The 17,435-nt window shown below is 43.0% G+C and overlaps 1 protein-coding gene across 2 annotated transcripts in view; it reads left to right on the plus strand.

Annotated features, from left to right (window-relative positions):
- Positions 1-17,435, plus strand: part of PAX3 (paired box 3) — a 98,360-nt gene that overhangs the window by 70,251 nt on the left and 10,674 nt on the right. For both annotated transcript variants that reach the window (XM_040450891.1, XM_040450892.1), the window contains exons 6-7: positions 5,373-5,538; positions 6,637-6,851. In XM_040450891.1, coding sequence (XP_040306825.1) covers positions 5,373-5,538; positions 6,637-6,851 — 381 coding nt within the window. The remainder of the gene's footprint in view (positions 1-5,372; positions 5,539-6,636; positions 6,852-17,435) is intronic.

Consider the following 17,435-nt stretch of genomic DNA (forward strand, 5'->3'; position numbering starts at 1 on the left):
TCAGAGCCTGGCGCTTCTCCTTGTCAACCTTACCCATTCTTCCCCCCACCCCCGACCTGTTCTCTGTACAGTGGTCACAGCTTGGAAAGCAGCACTGGGAGAGTGGGATGTGGAAAGAGAGGGGGTGTGGAGTGAATGAGAAGCTCCAGGGATATTGCAGCTTATCCTGAATTTACCTACTTGGAAAGTACTATGTTGGCCTTGTCACATTACACATCGCTGAATGTTGTGTTTAATCAAGCATTTTAAACGTTGTGAATTCCCTTTGTAAGCATTAAGTATTATATCCTCTCCCCATTTTTCCAATTACATTTGAAATAACCCATCTGGAATAATGTAGGTTAGCTTGCCTTTGAGAACCACACCAAAAATCTGAACCGGTAATTTCTTGATGGGCAAAATTAGACTTACACCATGGGATAATTAGCACTAATCCATGAAACTTGGAAGCAAAATTAACCCAACTCTCCATTCAAGCCAAACTGGCTTTCAATTATTTGAGGTGTTATTTGGGCACTTTCCTGGTTGCTCATGGGCACAAAAGGCTTTGGCTGTAGACCACAGAGCTGGGAAGACAAAGCAAGGGTTTAATTCTTGGGTGTCTAAGATAGTGACGGCATGATGTTTATACTTCATAGCTAACTTTTTATTATTATTATTTTTTTTACATTTGTTTATTTTTGAGAGACAGAGAGAGACAGAGCATGAACGGGGGAAGGGCAGAGAGAGAGGGAGACACAGAATCAGAAGCAGGCTCCAGGCTCTGGGCTGTCAGCACAGAGCCCAATATGGGGCTCGAACTCACGAACCGTGAGATCATGACCTGAGCCGAAGTCGGACGCTTAACCAACTGAGCCACCCAGGCACCCCAATAGCTAACTTTTATTAAACACTAAATACTTCCTAGGTGTTCTTTCAAGGGCTTTAATTGTAGTGTCTTATTTAATTGTCACAACAATCTTGTGAAGTAGCTTTTTGTTTCTCCCATTTAGAAGATGAGAAAGCAGAGGCCCACAGATAGTCAACAATTTGTTCAGGGTCACAGAGGTAGCAAGGTGGGGGGCATGGGATTCAATTTTTTGCCAGGTCTGCATTGTACCTGGGCGAATAAAAGGTATTATTGTATCTTTTAAAGCACAAAGCTTTCTTCAACTTGTATTGTTGAAAGTCTGGACAAATTGGTTATGTATGTGACCCAAGAAGAGAAAAGTTTAAGAAAACCTTATTCTCTTTTTGTGGATCATTATCTTTTTTTCCCACAGTTATCATGATGTGATGAGGATCTTTCAATCAATTTAAATTTTGCTTCAAAAATTCATTGGATATTACAGTACCTCAGAAATGGGTCTGAAGATCATTTCCAAAGGCAGGAATACAGCTTTGTGGAAAGGGTCTGTAGAGGGACCAGTAGGGAAAGATCCGGGCGCAGATGAAAATGAACCAGGTGGCAGTTCATCAGATGAATTAAAAACTTGCTTTGAGGGAGGGTTTTGATGCCCTGTGGTATTATACAAGTTAATTATCAGCATTTAGCTGTAGCTGATGTCGTTATCAACCAACGTATGCCTCCTGCCCCACTTCCTTACCATGTTAGGTGTTATGTGGGAGGCCAGGTAATGTGTGGGGAGGGTGAGATTACATTGAATTATAGATCATAGACTTACATTTAACACGTAGGTAGCCAACTTTGTAAAACTTGTTCTTTCTGCCCTACTGGCTAAGAAATTGATGCAAGACCCATATTCTCCTTTGGAACATCAGAGGCCAGTTTGTTTCTGTTGCCCATGCTATTCTTTTCAGAACAAAGAGCAGTTTCTAGTAATTGTAACAACTGAGTCATAAATGCATTCCACCCGTTTCAGATGAAGTTATTCAGTGTGGTGCACTCACCCAGCTCATTTAGTAGATGAATCATTGATGTTTAGGAATTAGTGATACAATATTGAATACAATGTTAGTGATACAACAGAAGACCTCTGAACGCTCAGAGAATGTCTTTCAGTCAAAGATGGGGTCATAACAGTACCCCAGGATCCCTGTGCTTGGTCAGTTTAGATATTGAAAATGAAGGTTATTTCAAGGACACTTTTTTTTTCCTATTAAAAACAGTAGCTACGTCTTTTATGAGTTTCAAAGTAGAAAGAAGGCAAGGACTACTTTCGGATGTAATTATAAAATTATATATAAAATATATATCAAATTATGTATATTATTGTTAATATATATATTAATGTTTCTTTTGGCAGATACAGCTGGTTCTAGGAAATGCAGAAGGCTGGCAATGGCAAGATAATAAAAAATCTGGTTAAATGGCTAGAGACAGGAAGGACAGTCCTTAGTAATCTCTGGTTCTCTCAGGAATAGCCCTCTGGATTTATTTAGCCTAAATTTAAACATCATTTAAATTCCTTCCACTGGCAAACTCTTGAACCTCCTGTCGAAGGTTTGTTTTGCAGTAAAGATTTGCTTCCCCCAACGATTTCTCGTCATCTTTTGTTGTAGGTATAATAGAAATCGCATTGTAAATACTTTAAGGACTTTTAAATACAACTCCTGGTAGGTTTACTCAGTGTCTTCAGTATTTGTATCATTTTGGAAAAAAGAAAAGGAAACCCCCCAAAACCATACATCCCTAGTCTTTCGGATGCCTGAAGATATTTGTAGGAAGTCGTGATGTTTCTTATTACTTCTTGTTTGAGCAAAGACATTTTTCATGTAAAAAAAAAAAAAAGTGGGTTATTGGAGGAGTTAGAGTGATCTTGGATCAAAAGTAGGTTGAGATTGAAGGAGTGATCAGGCATCACCACCCACTGGATAAATCAAACTTGGTCTACTTATCTAAAGGTTACAGAAGGAAGTTGGCACAGAGAGGTCGGGAGCATGTTCTGATAACGATGGAAGTACGGACTCAGTTCTTCATAAACAATCTCAACAGAAGAAGGGAGGATAGCTAGTCCGAGTGAGTGAACTTTTGAAAATTCAGCTCTCTTCCCAGCCTACAGTGCACATAGGTGTCAGAGATCACTTCACCTGGGCCGAGTGTGACTCATTAATCCGAAGGGTTTAAATATAAAATACCACCACGGTGTGTGGGATAGTACAATACACTCAGGCTTGAACACAGCCCACATTCCTTACTCTCAGACTCCTTCAGCCCCAAACAGCTTGTGCTAAGCACTTCTGGGAGTCATGATAACAGACGCTTAGCTTTGCGGTGAGAAAACACAGTTGATACAAACCTGAAATTGACTGCTTGCTGTTCATGGTTCTATTATCCCAGGTGGCAATTTATTAAGTTAAGTAAAACTCTAATTCAATTATGTATCAACATGGGAAAATATTGACTTCCCTTCTTTTCCCGTTGGAAACTTAAGGAGCATTAAATGCTAGTATTTTGAGGAAGTTCAAACAGCTTTCCTTACCAGTGTCTTACACCATACCAGGAGAACACCAGACTGCTTTCCAGGCAAATGCTTGGGTGAATCACAAAAGTTTAAGCAGATACCTTGGCCAGGTATTTGTTAAACTGGGTTTTCTTGCTCCAAGATGGAGGAAGTCTTCCCCCCACTCTGTTAAAAGTTTCCATGACTTAAAAACAAAACAATGAAGTTGTCTAATTGTTAACCTTGCTCCGTGAGGAAATCAGGTCTTACCTTTTCTTGGACACTCTGGTCTCCTGTGTGGTCACCTCCATCAGGAGTGACCTTTTGTTAAAATCACATCCGTATTCTAAAATGAATTCAAATTCCGGCTCCCCTCCAAACGCTCCCTGATGCTCTGCGTTTCCAAATATGGAGCTTCTGCTTGCAGGGAGCGATTATCTTGGTTTCCTCAAGGGCTCTGTGCGTTCCAGAGGACAAGTCTGAAAGCTGCTGGAGTGCAGGGAATTCTGGCTTGCCCTGACCTTTCTTCATCCCTCCTTCCCTCTGACCCCCAAGCACAGTGCTTTATCCACGTGAAGTTTTCAACGAACTTCTTTTTTTTAATTTTTTTTTTCAACGTTTATTTATTTTGGGGACAGAGAGAGACAGAGCATGAACGGGGGAGGGGCGGAGAGAGAGGGAGACACAGAATCGGAAACAGGCTCCAGGCTCTGAGCCATCAGCCCAGAGCCTGACGCAGGGCTCGAACTCACGGACCGCGAGATCGTGACCTGGCTGAAGTCGGACGCTCAACCGACTGCGCCACCCAGGCGCCCCTCAACGAACTTCTGATATAGGACTTAGACTATCTTTAGTTGGTAGAAACACTCTCTAATTTTAAGGGAAACGTCACATACACGCTGTCTCAAATCATCCCAAGTTCCACATTTAAGGGGTGCCTGGTTGGCGCAGTTGGTTAAGCGACTTCAGCTCCAGTCATGATCTCATGGTTCGTGAGTTGGAACCCTGCGTCAGGTCCGTGCTGACAGCGCAGAGCCTGCTTGGGATTTTCTCTCTCCTTCTCTCTCGGCCCCTTCCTGCCCTCAAAAATAAATAAACAAACTTTAAAAAAAGGTTCCACTTTGAAGCTGCAGCTGTAAGAATTGAGCAAGATGATGGGTCCCATTAAAAGCCTTATATCACAGTTGCTTAACGTTTGGGTGTAAAGTTACATTTCTCACCCCTATGGTTGCCATCTCTCCGGCTACTTACTTTGAATTCTTTCAAGGCATTTTACTATATTCTACCAAAGTTTTTCTGAGTATATGTGGTTATGATAGTGCTTGGCATAGCGTAGATTAGGTGCTTTAAGCTGTTGTTGAGAGAAATAATAAACTAATTATTTAAAGGATCTTCTTAAATAAAATGCTTTCATTTCTTGAAATACTTACCTCTTTGGCATTTATTTCCATTAAGACCAGAACAATGTGTCAGCTTTGAAAGAGATGGTAAGATGGCTTCATTTAATCAATTATCACGACACGGGAGCTATGCTTATAACATAGAAATGCTAAGTCAGACTGATGAAAATATTAAATACAAAGTTAGCGTGATAGGCAAGCCCTAATTAGGATATATGTCACGTACGGGTCCGAGAGGTGCTTGTGTCCTCGCTTCGATGTGGAAAGAGATCGAGGTGGGTAGGTGTTGGTGATGGGGACAGTGGAGAGCTCCTGTGGTTCCCAGTCATGCTCAGCCATCCCTGCCCATGGTCGCCATGGGGCTCGTGGGGGCTCCGCGGGCCCGTGGTCGGTCCTGGAAACCCCTCTCCTGACCCCTGACATTTAACTCTCCTTTCTCCCCTGACAATACAACACAGAAGGTAGAGGGCTCTTGTGTCTATTTGCCCTGTCCGTAAGGGGCCTTTCATCTGTTTTAGCATGAAAAATTCTTTAAGAACGTACTATTATTTCATCAGTGAAATCCTCAAATTTTAAATTAAATCCATAGGTTTGGTTTAGCAACCGCCGTGCAAGATGGAGGAAGCAAGCTGGGGCCAATCAACTGATGGCCTTCAACCATCTCATTCCGGGGGGGTTCCCTCCCACCGCCATGCCGACTCTGCCAACATACCAGCTGTCGGAGACATCTTACCAGCCCACAGCTATTCCGCAAGGTATGGGGGAAGGGGGAGTCCAGGGGTTGAAGCGTAACTCCCAAGGCTTTCTCTGCTGCTTGTTTTACACAGCCAGGGGAACCCGGGGCGATGCTGACGTTGTTGCTACTTGTAGGTTGATTGCATGGTATCAGGTGATCCTACATGTACCTGTCACATTTCAGAAACATAGTTGGCTCTATGACATTATTTGGATCTCTCTAGATGAACCGTGCTATAATGTAATACGATTTCATTATTTTAAAACAAAAACAATGAGACCAAACAAAACAGCTCTCCTAAATCAATATGGGATTAGCTATGGCTTTATTAAAATTTTACTTCGTTTGTACTCCAGTCTGCAGTTAACTAAAGTCCTTTGATGGTTACTAACAATAGTAATCGAGCGAAGGTAAGCTTTGATAAAGTCACTGCTGGATGGCATACAGAGGTAAATGGGATAAGTGATAAATTACTTGGGATTACGGAAGATAGCACTGCAGACGTTCCACACGAATATTTAGGTGCTTTGAAAGTACGTTTGACCGGGGGCACCTGGGTGGCTCGGTCGGTAAGCGTCTGACTCTTGATCTTGGCTTGATCTTGGCTCACCATGGGTGAGTTCGAGCCCTGCGTTGGGCTCAGAGCTGGTAGCAAAGACCTTGATTGGGATGCTCTCTCTCTCTCCCTCTCTCTCTGCCCCTCCTCTGCTGGTCCTCTCTCTCTTTCTCTCTCTCTCAAAAATAAATAAACATGAAAAAAAAAAAAAGAAAGAATATTTGACAAGAAATGTGAGCCTTGCGATTCTGACACTGGTTAATCCTTACCCTGATTAATAACATTCGCTACCAAAATAGGCTCATTATCATTGTTAACGTGATTTCTGCTCTCGTTTTCTGGGTGAGTATGCCAGGGAAGTATGGACGTCAGTTACGTACTTGCGCGTAAGTGCAGAGATGTGGCCGTGGCTGTTACGAGTGGCTCTATACGCATGTTATGGAATGCAGTTTGAAATTACTGTGTGGTCTGAGCGGTAGATACCGCCGGTGGCTCGGTGATGTGACCGTCTTCTGCTGGCCTGCACCGGTGCCTCCGAGCTGACAGTCTTCTCCCTTGCAGCCGTGTCGGATCCCAGCAGCACCGTTCACAGACCTCAGCCTCTTCCTCCGAGCACAGTACACCAAAGCACTCTTCCTTCGAACCCAGACGGCAACACTGCCTACTGCCTCCCCAGCACCAGGCATGGATTTTCCAGCTATACAGACAGCTTTGTGCCTCCGTCTGGGCCCTCCAACCCCATGAACCCCGCCATTGGCAATGGCCTTTCACCTCAGGTCAGTCCCGTGTTTCCAGACAGACGATTTGCTGTATACTAGAACCGAACAGTCAATTCCCCGAGGCGGTCGTATAATGAATTGCCAAATTTAAACCATAATGTATTCTTTCTACAAGCCACATGATTTCAGTTTTCTGGTTTCCTTTCTCTCCACCCTTCCTACGGGCCCGTATCAAAAGTTGGAGCTTGGACTTAAACCCCAAGTGATTTTTAAGGTCATCGTGGATATTCTGTGTTTACCCCGAGTTGTCAAGGCAGTGGTGGGCTCCACCCCTGGGTCTGAGCTTTGGGTCAGAAGCTCACGCACCTTTGTTGCTGTTGTTGTCGTTGTTGTTTTCAAAAAGGTACTTGATCAGCTGATACGGTTGTGAACAAAAGCACCCAATATGAAAACACCAAAGCTTTTATAAAGCGATCGGAGGGGAAGCAAACAAATTGCGTGGGGAGAGATCAGCTGATGACTACAGAACTCTGGGATAAATGAGTTATAAATGCACAGAGTAGGAGAATTACTGCTACTTTGGGAATATATAGATATTTGAATGTTGTAATTGTTTTTCTAATTTGCATTGGACTGTGAGCCTTTCTTCAGAGATCATATTAATAAATTGCCTTGGTAATTGCATGTTGGAGGGTTGGATAAATTTCCTACATGTGGCATCTGTGTGAGGTTGACATTATTAGCACTAGTTTAAATACAGATCGCTTGATTTTATTAAGAGAGCTCTTGGCCCAGGTGGCGAGGATAGCTGCCCACTGAATTTGGAGTAATGTCACAAAGGGGTTGCAATCTATAATTGCAATCGAGAATCTCTTCAGGGCGGAGAGTGAGAGTTTTAACAGCTTTATCTTTTCTTAACCCCCTTTTTCCTTTTGGTGGTGAGAAAAACAGAGAGAAGCTCAGAATGACAGAAATGAAAAGTGAAAAGACAATTATACTCAATTACACACTAATCACCGACTATCACCGCTGCCTAAGCACCAAGAGGGCATTCTAATAGGCAGAAAATGAGATTTTAATGGCACAAAGGGTGGCCAAAATAACGACTCACATATCTTCGCCTTCTTCGTTTTCTTCAACTTGTGGTTTGTGTGTTGGGAGTGCAGTTCCTGGGCTCTGCACGAGGGTGATAACTCTGAGCAGCTGAAAAGTTCAAAGCCGTCGGAGTTGAAAAGAATGAAGAGCAAAGGCAATGAAATAAACATTTCTGCCTAAAGGCAAAAGTTCATAAATCCTTTTTTGTAACAGTCAATGTAATTAAGTTTCATAGATTCCTATAGCACATCCTGGGATAAGAAATAAGAGGTGGCTTTAAACCTCGGCTGAAAAATAACAACATGAAAACAATGAACGTGCTTCTTACAGGACTCTAATACATTTAATTTCCAAGTGCTGGCATTTGTAAATGTGCTTTTGCATGAAAACCATAGACTTCGATTAGTAGATTCCTCTTTAAAACGCCCAGATTTAGAGGGTATAAGCTTCTTCCATAGTTTAGAAGTTACATCAGAAGTAGTTATCTCTGCGGTTTTTAGCATCAGTAGTCTGGGGCCATAGCGGAGCTGTTTTGAACACGGTTTGGTTGAATGTTTTAACAAAAGTAACCCTCAATAACCCTAACTGCTTCTGTAAGGTGAGACCCAGCACTCCCTTGGCATTTCTTTCCTGTTCAGCGGCAACTAGAAGAATGACACAAATCTGTATTCTAGAAGTGAAACTCCTGGCTTCGTGTAAGCGTATGAGCTTGTAGGTTATAATCAGTATATTATATTATATGTTTTATAGTATATAATTGGAGCTATTAGCACTTAGTCTTGAAACTGTTAATCTTTCATTTTATGATTCCAGGGTTGACAGTAGAGTGGGAATCATTCCAATATCAAGCAATGGAAAATTCCACGGGCAACTCCTCTAGTATTTCTTTTCTATGCTCTTCCATATTCTGTTAATTTTCTCACCTATTACTTCATACATATTCAGGATATTTTGCATTTCAGCCAGACATTTCCCCCTCAAACTACCACGAGGAATCCATGTTGTTTTATTCCTCACAACATCCCCAGTGAGTTGGAAAAGGGACAAATAAGACATGATGAAATTCCTCCTTATTTCTTCAGGCAGAGCTGGGGAGTGAAAGATGGCGAGTGGATCAGAATCATGCCAAACATTTAAAAAAACAACAGAGTAGGAGAATTGGAAATTAGAACTTGGATTTCTATAGCTTTGGGATTCATCACTTCTCAGGATCGCCTCTATTTAAGCAAGGGGGGGAGGACCAAGCCTTGGTTGTTTGGCTTTGTTAGGAATATTGTAAAGACAACTTGAAGACGAGGCCACTTTGAACAGCCCGGTTTACCTATTAACCAAAGAAGAGAGTAAAGAAAGGGTCTTTAGGGGCACCTGGTTGGCTCAGTCAGTTAGGCCTCCGACTCTTGGTTTTAGTTCAGGTCACGATCTCATGGTTCACGAATTCGAACCCTGCGTCAGGCTCTGCGCCGACAGCGTGGAGCCCGCTTGGGGTGCTCTCTCCCCCCCCCCCCCCGCCCCCCTCTCTTTCTGCCCCTCCCCTGCTCACTCTGTCTCTCTTTCAAAAATAAATAAAGAGGGGGCGCCTGGGTGGCGCAGTCGGTTAAGCGTCCGACTTCAGCCAGGTCACGATCTCGCGGCCCATGAGTTCGAGCCCCGCGTCAGGCTCTGGGCTGATGGCTCGGAGCCTGGAGCCTGTTTCCGATTCCGTGTCTCCCTCTCTCTCTGCCCCTCCCCCGTTCATGCTCTGTCTCTGTCTGTCCCATAAATAAATAAAAACGTTGAAAAAAAAATTAAAAAAAATAAAAATAAATAAATAAAGAGGAAGGGTCTTCAGCCTTATGACTTATTATATAGAAGTGCTTATTAACATGTTAGATCATATGATATTCAAAATGGAACTAATCCTTCCATGTCTCCTCTTCCTCTCCTACTCCTCCATTTCCCCTGCTTCTCTCTGGACCATCTGATATGCAGACAAATCAACCGAGGCTCAGAGAGCTTGCTTGAGGCCCGCTGAAGACCACCAGATAGAGAGATTTGAGGTTGGAAGCTGGGAGGCTTGGCCCGTAGTAGGATCTCCCCCATGAGAGTACACAGTTGGGCAAAGAGGAAACAGGTTTCATGAAAAATAGCGGCGGGTCGGGGGGGGGGGGGGGCTTTTGTCATATTTTAAAATCATTTAGTAGAGACAAATTTTCTAAACTTTTGGTTCAGGTTAACTGATACTCTTGCTAATACATTTTTTACATGCTTTTTCAGCTTCACTCAGTTTGTCTACCAATCTTTTAACTTCCCCCAATAATAAAGGTACCACATGGTTATTGTAGAAAATGGAAAACATTTTTTTAAGAGTGTCTTCAGAGTGGAAAAAAAAACTCCCCTGGGCAATACTGTTAATATTTTTGCATATTGCCTTCCAGCTTTTTTGAGTCTTACGCCTTTAAAGAAACATATAACTGGGGCACCTGAGTGGCTCAGTCAGTTGCACATCTGACTTTGGCTCAGGGCATGATCCCGCGGTTGGTGAGTTCGAGCCCTGCGTTGGGCTCTGTGCTGTCAGCGTGGAGCGCGCTTTGGATCCTCTCTCCCCCTCACTCTGCTCCTCCCCTGCTTACACTCTCTCAGAAATAAATAAACTTTGAAAAAAAAATATATATATGTATATATATATACATATATATATATATATAACTGAGATACTAGTGTATATAGCTTTCTTCTTTCTACCGTTACATTTCATCAGAGGCCTTTCCCTACCTACTAACTTAAATGGAATTGGGCCTAATGGTTTTGGAGTTATTATGGTCAATTCATTGTAGATCTTTCCAGTGGAGGCTGGTTGACATGTTGAAAATAATTTGCCCATTTTATTTGACTCTTTTTCTAGTGGTGTTGGCCATTCACACTTGGAACTCACGAACTAGAATGTGTGTGAACTGTGATGGCGTGGGCTTTCTAGTTTCCTGTCAAGAAATTAATAGATACCACCATAAAGAAGGGCAGATTGTTTCTCTGTGTGTGCGTGCGTTTCTTTCGGAGCCTCCAACACGTCTGCTCCCTCAAGCAAAGATTCCTCTGAAGCTTGGAATCGGAGCCATTAGCCAAATGGTATTTCTTAAATGTCCTCAGTGCTTTTCTCAGGGAGGGTCTCAGCCTCATGAGGGACAGGTGTGAAGCAGTGACTCAGGAAGGTCACACTTGTTCAGCTGGCCAGATTTGAGCAGCAATGGACTGACACGTATCTGAACAAAATATCAGAATATTGACAAAAACTGTTAGGAACTTTGGGCATAGCCTTCCTCGGGTTGCTGAAAGGGTCTGTGCACCACCTAATCGTTGGCAAGTTTATCTTGTTCTGAGGAAATCAGTAACTATATCTGAGGAACACGGCCATTTTTCTTATGGAAAAACTGAGGCCAGTGCAACGCGGTCATCTAAATGACAGGGTGAGTTACCGGCGGACTTAAGAGCCAAATCTCTCTCTCTTCCAATTGTTATTCTTGTATAAACACAAAGTACACACATTTCGCTTGATGAAGAAGCGTCATAGCCTAGCAAGTTTTCCATAGGCTCTGGCACTGACGATATTTGACCTGATTTCCCTGCAGGCGTGGCCAAAAGCTTCACAAATGGAGGGTTTGCCTTCATATTCCCCTAAAGACTGGATCTGTCAGGGGGACCTGAGGCAAGAGTCTCAGTGATGGGTGACAGAGGGGATCGGCTATGGCCCGAACCTTTTCTGCCGTCTCTGACTTGCATTTTGTTTGAACTACATAACGCCTTGAGGGGATGGGGCTTGTATCATGAATGACAAACAGCCCCGGAGAAGAAGAAAACCGTTTGAGTCACTCTAGCGAGGGCTTTCCCCCCGCCCCGCCCTGGTAGCAGCCTTCTTTGGAAAAGTTGTGTTCTCTTGGTGTGGGGACAATGCAGACAGAACGCAGGGAAATAGAGACCACGCGTTTCCCCCTGCAGACCCGGATGGCATGTTACCAGCACCTTGCTGCACATGCAGGAGAGAAAAAGGAATGTCGACTTGGAGTATGAAGTGCCGAGGAAATACTACCAGATGCTTAAGACATGAGACTAATTAACATTTGGCCCATGTTCTTCCAATTAACTTTCCTTTGCAAGAAACACTCCCCTCCCTGCCCCTCCCCCCAGAACATACATAGCCAAACCCCAAAAACAAGGCCAATTAATTTCACAAACTTCTATCATTTCGTGCCCCACCCCCATCCCACGTCTACAGTCACCACGGTTTTTGGTCACAGCTTCTAATGATTTCTTGAGTAAAATACAGTATCGGTGGGGTTACATGGTTTCTAGAAAGCTCTCTCTCTCTCTTTTTTTTTTTTTTTACTGTTATGTTGTATACAAAAATGGGCCAACTTGGCTGCATTTAGGGTTCATCAACCATTGCAAATGATTCTTCAAATGTTTTGGGTTTGGTAAAACCTAAAACACATTTTGCCAAGCACTTTTCCTCCTTAATTTTTCAAACTGTGTATTTTAGGGAAAATTTGATCCATATGGTTTTGATTCATTTACTCTTATATCATGGACCTTTTTTTTTTCTTTTTTTTTCCTACGGAGCCATTTGATATCCAAGAAGCTTTCTGAGCCTTTCCTATGTTCATTTTAAGCATTTTCCTCCTTAAAAAAGAGGAAATCCTCTTTGCAACCTCAGAGGCCATAAATTTTTAGTGCTCTCTCGATTCAGCAATATTTAAAAATACATTTGGTATAAATCTGGATTATTATGAACACATTTTATGTGTAGAGCAGATGGGCAGATTTTCGTTTCTGGTTTATGGGTGAAACCAACAACAAAATAAGAAAATAGGCTTAAATTACAAAAAAAAAGTTTTGTGTTAAGCAACCTATAACTGTTATTAATAAATCCCCACGGTAAGAGCTATGCTCGGAGGCCTCATCTCAAATTTTCGTCCCGGTCTGGGATAAGATGTAACTGAGTAACCAGTACACCTGTCCTATTTCATGGATAATCTGCTGAGGAAAGAAAAAAATTCTCCTGCAGACTCGTTGTGTACGAGGCTTAAAAATGCTCGAATGTTTGCTCGCCGCTCGTCACCTAAGGAACAAAGCACAGGTCTGCACGTCTCATCAAGGCTGTCGACCACTCATCTGTGAGGTCTGGTTGTATCCTCGCAGCTCGGAGGGGATGGGGCAGACCCAAGAAAGAGCCAATAGCTCCTCACAGTAATGAGATCGTGGTTAACGGCAGAGGACAACCAGGATCAACTTTTGTTCTTATTCGCATTTTACAAAAGAAAACCTTTAGCTCCGCCACCCATCCAGTCGCTTTTAAAGAATAATATTAAAATTGAGATTATTAGTGTGTAATGTATGTAAATTGCATATTTGGTGGCAGCCGTGCCTGTTAGCGAGTGTCCTCATTTCATGCATATATGTATTAGACCGTCGTGGTTCCATTTCAAATTAGACTTCAATTGCTCAGCGCAGTTTCTTTTGACAAACATTTGTTAATCCCGAAACTTATTAGGGAGAAGCATTTGAGTGTTAATATGTGTACACAAAACTCAAGACTGCTTTTGATTTTGCTTGTCATTTTTTTTTTTTTTTTTTTTTTTTTTTTTTTGCACCACGGTGTTCGCATTATCTCAGATTCCTTAGCTGCAAGGCCAGTTGATGGTTCTTTGTCCAGCGAAGGAATAAGGGCTAGCTTACCGCGGATCAGCTTGTTACGTGGATGAGGTGTAGTCATTAAGAACGGTTGCGAGGGGTGATTTTCTGTTTCACGCAAGGAGCAATCTTCTTCACTGTGGCGTGGTAATTCCTTGACCTTTTCTTGTGCCTCTGATCCATGGAAAAGCAGTACGATTCACCCTGGTGGCGGGGCCGGCTCCTGTTTCAGGAGAGGGATTTTTCTGGACGTTTTCGGGCGTACACACAGAAGCCGCTTCATGCCAGGCCATTTGTTTTCGGTTGCAGGATCTGTGCCCTCTACCCTCTTTTATCATTGCAAAGAGCCAGCCCAGCAGCCCATGTCCCAAAGAGGCGCTTCCCTCTGTCTACACTTTCTAGAAAGTCACCTGTGGAGCAAAGAGGAGGGATTTTGATTAAAGAGATTGGTCCAAACAGAGCTCGGATGGACGGAGAGACAGACATGCCATGCAAAAGCAGCAGCCCTTCCGAGGCTCGAGTCTCATTGTTTCATTTCTGAAGCAGGCCGTGAGCTCAAATCCAAGGCTGCCAAAGCCTCCCATGTTGAGGAAGGCTCCAGGATGTTTATGACCAAAAATGAGCCCATTTCAGCCACACCAGGATCACTGTTGACCGTGTGCATGTTTCTGTTCCCCGCCTAGGTTTTCAGATGTTCTCCGTGGTGAAAACATCGTTGCTAATCCATCTGTTGAATTCAGTGCAGGATGTAATTGACCTGGTGCCTTTGGTTTTTCTCCGAAGGCTGTGGTTGCTACCCTTACAGAATATGAGGAAAGCCCTGGTTTGTGTCAGCTCTGGCCACAGCCTCTTGAGTTAGTTACAGATTGGGAGAATTTTGAAAGAAACAGCTACTTGGCCAAAATCTCCTTTTGAAAGAAGGGCGGGAGCAGCATCAATGACTGAATCTTACATCATCTCACTGAAATGAGCCACAAGCAAACCTTTCTCGCTGAATTAAATTTTTTGTGTGTCTGCTGAGTTGATTTAAATAGAAACTCCATCAGCTGCTTTCTCCTGTACATTGCACAAATCAAACGCAACACGCCCATGGTTTTTAGGCCCATTCGGATTTTTTTAGCTGTGGGGGAGAAAAAAATTGTGTGTGGTTGCTGGGTCTATAACGGAGCTACTAGAATAAAAAGTTTTTCTTTGTCGTCGGTAAAACACAGGAAGACCGTGCTGGGTCCTAGTGTGAGGCCACTGGTCTGAATCAACCCTTTATATGTGGTTGGAATGCAACGTAAAGCTTTTAATTTATTACTGCATTTGCAAAATGGCAATATCTACAGAAATCTGAATACTTGCATATTTATTCAATTAGGGGCTGAATGTGTGCTTTGTAGTGCAGACGCAGAAGACTGGCTTTAGTCATTAGTTGTGTACTATTTTTTGTTTTCTTTTTTTTCTAAAGAAATCTGTTTTTGCGAAACAGTCTGGGTTTCATCAGAGGTGTGTATTTTTCAATGTACTGTATGATATTTAAAAATTACGCTTGACATTTAGCTGGAGTTTGGTAAACCAGAATTGCTGAGATGAGCGACAGCACTGTTCCTGCTGATTGTCCCTATGAGAACGATGGGAGATTGTGAGACAGTGCATTTTGTAGACTCACACACAGCGTAGTGTTTCCACCTGGAAGGGGGTATTTCCTCCTGGTGAGAGAACCTCAACCCTGAACAATGAAGGAGGCAGGCGTTCTTGAAAGAAATATCTTTTTATCTTACAACAAAACAAAACTGATGTCTCATTTTGGACAGTTTGCATTAAAAAAATTTAACTGAACTTCTGATTTAAGAACGCTCCGTAGTGGTGAGCCTCTATTTATGTGTGACTCCACAGGAAAATTTCTAGTTCAGTGTCAGCCCATCCATGACTCTCGCAGGCAGAATTTTTTCTTTCAGCCTCTGTTGATGTACATCGGTGTGTTTGCACCTTGTTAAAGCACCTACCAGGCTGTATTACATAACAAAGCACCCATTCCCCCTTTTACTGTGAGCTTCTAGAGGAGTGGTGCTAGGTCATAATCATCTTTGAACACCCAGAAACCAAACAGTGCCTCATAATCCAGGCTCATTCCCCATAGTGGGCTCCCTGAAACAGTGGTTTGGGGAAAAGGGATTCTGAGTCAACAATTTGATAAGTGTTACCTTTCAAAATCCCAGGGCCCATGAGACTACTAAAGGCTCTGACAAGGCTTGCAGTATGGAAGCACGTTTGTCTAATTCAGTGTTTTCTAATTCAACTGTGGAGCCCTTTTGTTGAGTATTAAACCACCAGGTTTTGTGGAACACTTCCTAGGAAGTGCTAAATGAGAGAAAACATGGGTGGAGATCTGCTCATGAGTTGTCCATTTCTAAAACGCCTCCCTTGGTTTTTTTCCGCAAGTGAATTTTCTTCCTATTTAATGTCTGATGTTATCTTTTACTTGGACACATTGTCCACACCATCCCCACCACCCGTATAATAATAACGTAGCATGCAAAAGAGTAATTTTAAGGAAGAAGCTATTAACTGCTTAATAATGTTTAGATAAGGCAGAGAAGGGTGTAAAGAGAGGCAAGAGAATTCTAGTGACTAGATTGCAGTGTGGATGTAACCCATTGATCTCAAGAAGGCCTCAAGGTCAAAAGCAACTAGATTCCAAAACTGATCAGCTGTGTGTCTTCAGGCACGTTGCTTAAACTGTCTTCACTTCTGTTCCATCTTCTTGTTAAACTGGTACAGAAGTAAGGACTCCTTTTGATGTCCGCTTAGAATGCAGTAATTGTCATGTGCCTGAGACAGGAGAGTCCCCAGAAATACAATGTACAACACTTAGTTTTGTTTGAGAGATTCAGATCACGGGGTGCCTGGGTGGCTCAGTCGGTTAAGCGTCTGACTCTTGATCTCAGCTCAGGTCCTGATCTTACCCTTTGTGAATTTGACCCCATGTCAGAGCTGTCAGTGCAGAGCCTGCTTGGGATTCTCTCTCGCCCTCTCTCTGCTCCTTCCCTGCTTGCTCTCTCTCTCAAAAATAGATAAACTTTAAAAAAAAATTTTTTTTAATGTTTTTATTTATTTTTGAGACAGAGAGAGACAGAGCATGAGCAGGGGACGGGCAGAGAGATAGGGAGACACAGAATCCGAGACAGGCTCCGGGCTCCGAGCTGTCAGCACAGAGCCCGACGCAGGGCTCGAACCCACGGACCGCAAGATCATGACCTGAGCTGAAGTCAGACGCTCAACCGACTGAGCCACCCAGGCGCCCCTAGATAAACTTTTTTTTAAAGAGAAATTCAGATCGCAAGAATGTAAGAACACTCACTCCAGCAAGAATAGGGCCACGATCCGTCATTCCATGGGCCTTAGGGTGGGGAAGGGCAGGGTTATCCTAATGGTTCCTTTTCTCATTCTCATTTTGATTTATTGAAATACAATATTGACATGAACACGTTTTGAAAAATCTACGGTTCAGCTCCTATGGGACTGGAAAGATAAGCGAATCTGATGAACGCTATGCTTCTCTCTCATCAGTAGAAGATAAAGGTAGCTAAAATAACAGGTACAGTGGAAGGATCTTTGAAAGTAAGGGACAATCTGAGTAGTTGAGTTACTAATTGGGGAATAGTCTTTTAGTCAGTAAATTACAAAGACTCTCTTTAGTCAAGATCGGGAGGCGCAAGTTTAGTTTCTGTAGCTCAGAGAACCATGTAAGTGGTTTCACTGTGGGCCCCATAAGTTCCCAGCATCTATCAAGTTGCCTGTGCAATAGGAGACATAGCCACTGTCCAATTGATGATCGCAAAGTACACAAGCACATTTCAGGTAGATGAGCAACACAACATCTTTGTGTTGGCTCGGTGT

The sequence above is a fragment of the Herpailurus yagouaroundi genome, unplaced genomic scaffold (assembly GCF_014898765.1).
Source record: "Herpailurus yagouaroundi ecotype Mexico unplaced genomic scaffold, PumYag 202, whole genome shotgun sequence".
Classification (NCBI taxonomy): domain Eukaryota; kingdom Metazoa; phylum Chordata; class Mammalia; order Carnivora; family Felidae; genus Herpailurus; species Herpailurus yagouaroundi.